This window comes from Contarinia nasturtii, unplaced genomic scaffold (assembly GCF_009176525.2).
Source record: "Contarinia nasturtii isolate CC-2019 unplaced genomic scaffold, AAFC_CNas_1.1 Cnas_scaffold_1435, whole genome shotgun sequence".
Lineage (NCBI taxonomy): Eukaryota > Metazoa > Arthropoda > Insecta > Diptera > Cecidomyiidae > Contarinia > Contarinia nasturtii.
In genome coordinates this window covers 139254-145227 of record NW_022198772.1, presented here as the reverse complement: position 1 = coordinate 145227, position 5974 = coordinate 139254, and the positions used below count along the sequence as shown (strand labels likewise).

Here is a 5974-nt window from a genome sequence, read left to right as displayed (position 1 = left end):
TGTGTGTGTGTACCGTACCACTGGAAACAATCGTCATCCATTCAATTCAATTGAAACCAATATAAATTGGACTGATCATATACAAGTATTCATTCTTGCACCATGAATAACATCACGGAATCAATCAAAAATAGTCACTTTCCAGAAGCGATAGGTGACAATCAATTGGGCAAAAAGTTGACTACTACCATTACTATATTAATGTCTATTAAGAAATTTACGGTTACATCGGACTATTCAGTCATAAATGAATTTCAAAAAAACTATTCAAAGCTTCTTGTGTACGCCCGCTTAGGTTCTGGAATTGAGAATTGAGAATTGAGAATTGAGAATTGAGAATTGAGAATTGAGAATTGAGAATTGAGAATTGAGAATTGAGAATTGAGAATTGAGAATTTGATCATCCATTGTGGGGATTCGGGAATCTGCATAGAAAAAACTTCATTGAATCTCTTCTTTTTTGTATGAGGAATTTTCAGAAAAGATTTACCAAACAAGTCACAATGATCATAGTTACAGATAACATCAAACATAATAAAAAAAGGAATCGCCACGGAAATAGTGTATTCAAATAAAAAATGATAAATGTGCCAAACTGTATGCTGAACGTTGAATATGCCATCAGCACAGATCGAGTGGAGGGTTGACTAAACAAATGAAATGGGCCATTTTTTTAAAGTACCTTAAATGAATGTTAATGGTAAGACCATTTTACCATATTTCTCCGAGATAAGTTGTGGTTGGTGCATCCATTCCACCCATGGCCAATCCAAGGAATACAAATCCCGTAAATATTTTCCAAAAAGCATCGCTTTTATACAAAAAGAAAAAGCCAATTATCAGCGGAATATTCACAAAGTTCAACGCATGCTTACGACCGAATAAATCTATATGAAAAATGAGTTTTTAATGGTCGTCAACTCTCGGGAACCCATTCATTTATAATTTTTACCTAATAGAAATATCGATATAAGACTGCCCATTGGAACACATAGAAAAGAAATACTTCCTGTAGGAAATGCGATACAGAATAGAGGAACAAATTAAAATTGATGAAAATGACTTTTATAAAAAATTTCAAATTGAAAATCATTTCGTACCAATCCATGTTGCTTGCTCAGCGCTTATAAACAGAAATTCATTTTCGTTGGATTCGTTGGCGTTGCCTGTCAGGGCCGCAATTGAAATCGTTTGTAATGCAAAAATTAAGCCCATACCGACTAGATACATATTTTCAACAGTCGCCGCAACCACCTAGCATGTATTTTAGAATATTACAGAAGTTATTTCAAAATATTTCGTGACACTTTATCTCTAATAAATAATAAATGACGATTTTTGTACCTGTGGTAAAATGACGCGAAATCGGCTGATTTTCGGTTGACATATTTGATCTGAAATCTCGACATTGGCTGATTTTGTCATTTTTCAAATTTAAATGAATTGAGAATAAATTTAATTTTTCAAAAAAATCTATGTGACATGAAAATTATTTATGAAGTAAAATCAAAGTAAACCAACCAGAAGAACCAGATTCAAAAAACTAAACTCTCACTGAATGAATCTTTGCCGTTATCATCGAATTTCGGAATAATTTTTTAATGACTACCTTATCAAATCTGAAGTGTTATTCTCATAATTGCTCAAATTATCAAAAATTTTATGGTCTGAAAAAAAGCTATAAAATACTTAGCTAAGCATCACCTTGCGCCAATTAACAACTTTTTCAATTGTGTGTATGTTGGTTATTCTTAGATTGTGTAATTTTCCGATGCTTGATTCAAATACGAGACGGTTTCTCATATTAATATATGTGTGGAAGACGGAAGAGTGCTCTGAGGAGCCAAAGGAGTACTAAGGAACATAGCTTTTCTTCAGTCAGAATCAAAATGTTAATGGTTAAAAAATATTTCTCTCTGCTCCCTGGTGCTCCCCCAACTCCTCAGAGCGCTTCTTCTCTAATGTATTTCTCTAAGAAACAGTCTTCGATTCAAACGTAAAATCGTATCAGCTGTGATCATTAAAATGTTTAGCTCACATTATACTGTAAAGGTAATAAAACGATTTTTTTTCATCATGTCGTATATTCCAAGGCGCAAACAAATGCTATGAAAACAAATATATGCGATATTTTTACGATTCGATTAGAAATAGAAGAAGGCGGCTTAGCTCAAAGTGTAAAAAATGATAAAAAGATTTTTTATGAAAACCACGTGCATCCTCTTTTACTCTCGTAATTTCTATCTTTTAACAATCGTTTTATGATTTTATATATGACTATCATGCTGATAGCTTGACAACTTCCGACATCCGACGCACAGCTGTCTCGGTCTCGGTTGGTATCGAACATGAAACATTGGCCCACTGAGAATATTAGTAACTAATAAATACTCCAAACGCAGTCATACGAAGGTGTCGAAATTTCTTATCTCAATGAAGTCTATTCATCTTTTAACAAAAGTCATGCCTTCAGATGCAGTTTTTTCCAATTTTGTTGAAAGCTTTTCTGAAAGTAATTTTCAACTTGCTTACCTTTCATTTCTACAGCCTGAATGTGATATAAAGGACTCAATTTTACAAATTACGTTCAAAAGAATATTGAAAAAATTCCAATAATAAATCCAAAGATTGATTTTATTTGAAAATTTAAAAAAGTCATCAAACTAATTTGAATTCAGTTATTCACGTTTTATTATTAGGCCATAACATTCCATGGAATAAAAGAGTCTGGTTCAGGTTCTGGGACCTGAAATAATATCAAGAATAACATGTTATCGACGCTGATGTATAGAAGCCAAACTTTCCTACAATTTAAAATTGGTATTTTCTACGTACTTGTTGTGTGAATCTATCTTGACATGCCATTCTAATTCTGGCTGCGGTTGCTGGTGAAATTAAATTAAATCCATCGTCCAGATCCTCATCTCTTCGTGCGGCTCCAATCGTTTTAATAAAGATACCAATGAAACAACTTTTTTACTGAATTCTTCGTATATACCTTTTGAAGAATAGACAGCTCTTGGAATCGAAGCTCCTTTTAGCAACGATATATTGAATTCACCAGGAATATCGGCAAAACCGGGAATTTTATAGACTCCTAATTTAAAAAAAGGAAATTAAAGTTAAAAAATAGACAAATTTTTGGTTTTTCGACAATACCGGGTCCTCGAGAAATGATAGTGCCTGTTGGCGAATATACCATCTCTTCAAGTGTGAATAAACCATATCCTTGCATGAAACCGCCCTCGATTTGCCCTTAATTGAAATTAACATTTTAAACTGAATACATTATGGAGTAATGACCCAATGTTCACTTGGAAATACAATACCAATGTCGATGGCAGGGTTTAAGCTGGATCCAAGATCCATCACAATGTCCGTGCGAATGACCTGATGGTCTCCAGTCAAACAGTCGACTTCAACTTCAGAGCATGCAGCACCATATGTGAAGTAATTGTATGCGGTTCCTTGATTTGTATTCGCATCATAAGCGATGTCTGGAGTAGCATAGAAACCGGTGGCCGAAAGTGAAATTCGTTCAACGTATGCTTTCGACACCCATTCATTCCAACCCGCATTCGGATACTTCTCTTTGATTGGTGCGAGACGTTTATTTAACTTTTCACACGCATCCAATACTGCCATGCCATTCAAATCACTACTTACTGAAGCAGCCGTTGCTGAAGTGTTCGGTACTTTGTCGGTGCTCGTTTCAGCAATATGAATATGATCTACATCAACACCTAATACTCTTGATGCACATTGTATCATTTTTGTATGCAATCCTTGCCCCATTTCCATGCCTCCATGTGATAATAAAATTGATCCATCCAAATGTATGTGAATCAGAGCACCAGCTTGGTTTAAAGTCACACCGGAGTATCCAATACCAAATGTTGTTGGCACCATTGAAATACCACGCTTTCGCCAGCGATGCTGACGATTGAATTCAGCGATGGAGGCTTTACGGTTTTCATAGTTTGCTTGCTCTTTACATTCATACCAACATCTGGCACAAAATCAACAATTGAATTTTTCTACTCAAGTTCGAAATTATCTTTAATATTCCTACCTTTGAATTGTGCAATTTATCAACCGTTGATTGTAATGTGTTACGTGATTTGTTTCGTATAAATTTTTTTCAACTGAAAACCAGGAGAAAATAATTTATGTTTTATAATTTTTAAGAAAGTTGTCAACTGTTTTAAGATATTTTTTAACGATTCTTCAGTAAATTTTACCAGTTTCCGTAACCTCTTTTCCCAATGTTTCAGCGACAGTGCGTATAATATGTTCAGCGGCGAACATGCCTTGGGGTCTACCAAATCCGCGGAATGCTGTATTAGATGGCAAATTTGTTTTACAAGACCATCCAAGAACACAGGAATTCGGAATATAGTATGAATTTTGAAAGTGAAACATTGCTCTTTCCATAACCTGAAAAATTATGACATTTTGAGGATTTAACCAATTTTTAAGCATCAAATACTATAAATATAAAGGATTACAACATGACCGAAAAGACTTGAAAAAACCACCGACACTTAACACCTAATTAACATTGCGTTTCATTTATTCTGTCGTTTTTACTAAAATTTTACGTTTTTGTCGCTACGTTTGGGTACTTCTCGGTTTTTTTTTTCGAAATTTTTGACAGATTCTATACCTACCTCCAAAGATAAATCAATTGAATATCCCGCATTTTGGTAGATTTTAATTTTGCATCCGGTAATTTTGCCATCCTTGTTAAATGATACTTTGTACTTGTGCATGAAAGGATGTCTGGTGCCAGACACTTGCATATCTTCATCGCGATCAAGCATGCATCGAATGGGTCGGTTCATACGACTAGCTGCCAATGCAACTGGAAAAGCAACCAATATTGAACGTGATTGTTTGCCTCCGAAACCGCCCCCAATTCGCTTCACTCTAGTCGTAATTTTTGATATCGGCATATTGCATACTTGACCAATAAATTTTTGCACTTCAGTTGGGTGTTGTGTCGAACAAAATACTTCCAATTCATCTGCATCACGTGGAATGGCAAGAGTTGCATGAGTCTCCAAATAGAAATGCTCTTGACCACCCATTCTGCATTCACCTTCCACAACAAAATCCGATTCATCAAATGCCTTTCGATAATCACCCCATTCCATTCTCTTCGGTGGTCCAAAATATGAATTATGTACGATGGCATCTTCAATGGTAACAATTAGTGGACTTAAATCTTCATATTGTATTTTCACCATTCTTGCTGCTTTCTGAGCAAGCGATTGACTATCAGCCACAATGGCACCGATTATTTGACCTTGTGATGTTACTTTATCCGTCACGAAAACATTTTCATCTTGTACTATTGTGCCGACTTTGTTTTCGTGTTCGGTTAAATCTTTTGCACAGAAAAATCGATGAAGACCCCGCATTTGAAGCGCTTCATTTGGATCGATTGAGAGAATTTTTGCGTGCGCTTTTGTGCTCATCACCAAAGCCAAATATAATTCATTTTCCCATTTTGGAATGTCATCCAAATAGATTGCTTTGCCGGTTGTTTGTTTGAACGCGAGGAATAGAAATCATTAGATTTTGAGCGACTTTGGTTGATGGAAAAAAATGTCATGCCTGGAGTGATACCTATGAAAAAGAGTCCAATTTTCGTCCAGAAGTCATACTTAATATAGACTTAAACACTCAAAAATATGTATTGGGAGGTTTTTTGGCACGAGAAAACCGAATCTGACGTTAATTTTGAGATACCATCAACTTTTAATACAGTTCCCTTGAAAAAATCACAAAAAATTGAATTTTCGTATTGGAGCCATGCCTGTATGCTACTTTAATGACGTGAAACTTTGCACAGTCTATTTTTTACACAAAAAAATAACATTCTGTAAGTTTGAAGAGATTTCAATCAAAATTAGGGGTACCTCCCCATATGAAAAATTAACGCTATGCGCGTCAAATCGACGTTATTCGA

General features: G+C 35.1%; 1 protein-coding gene and 1 pseudogene across 3 annotated transcripts in view; both read right to left on the bottom strand.

The window, feature by feature from the left end:
• Window positions 1-1483, bottom strand: part of LOC116346158 (facilitated trehalose transporter Tret1-2 homolog) — a 19980-nt gene extending 18497 nt beyond the window's left edge. Inside the window, exons 1-6 of one of the 3 annotated variants that reach the window (XM_031776091.1) lie at window positions 1345-1483; window positions 1101-1254; window positions 953-1009; window positions 876-887; window positions 716-811; window positions 407-425 (exon numbers count right to left, since the gene is read on the bottom strand). In XM_031776091.1, the coding sequence (XP_031631951.1) occupies window positions 407-425; window positions 716-811; window positions 876-887; window positions 953-1009; window positions 1101-1254; window positions 1345-1425 (419 nt within the window). In that variant the 5' untranslated portion in view covers window positions 1426-1483. Of the gene's footprint in view, window positions 1-406; window positions 426-490; window positions 648-715; window positions 825-875; window positions 888-952; window positions 1010-1100; window positions 1255-1344 lie in introns of those variants that run through there. The other 2 variants (XM_031776092.1, XM_031776093.1) reach the window with 2 other exon arrangements.
• Window positions 1484-2695: 1212 nt separating this feature from the next.
• On the bottom strand, window positions 2696-5558 carry LOC116346117 (annotated as a pseudogene).
• Between the last annotated feature and the right edge of the window lie 416 nt (window positions 5559-5974).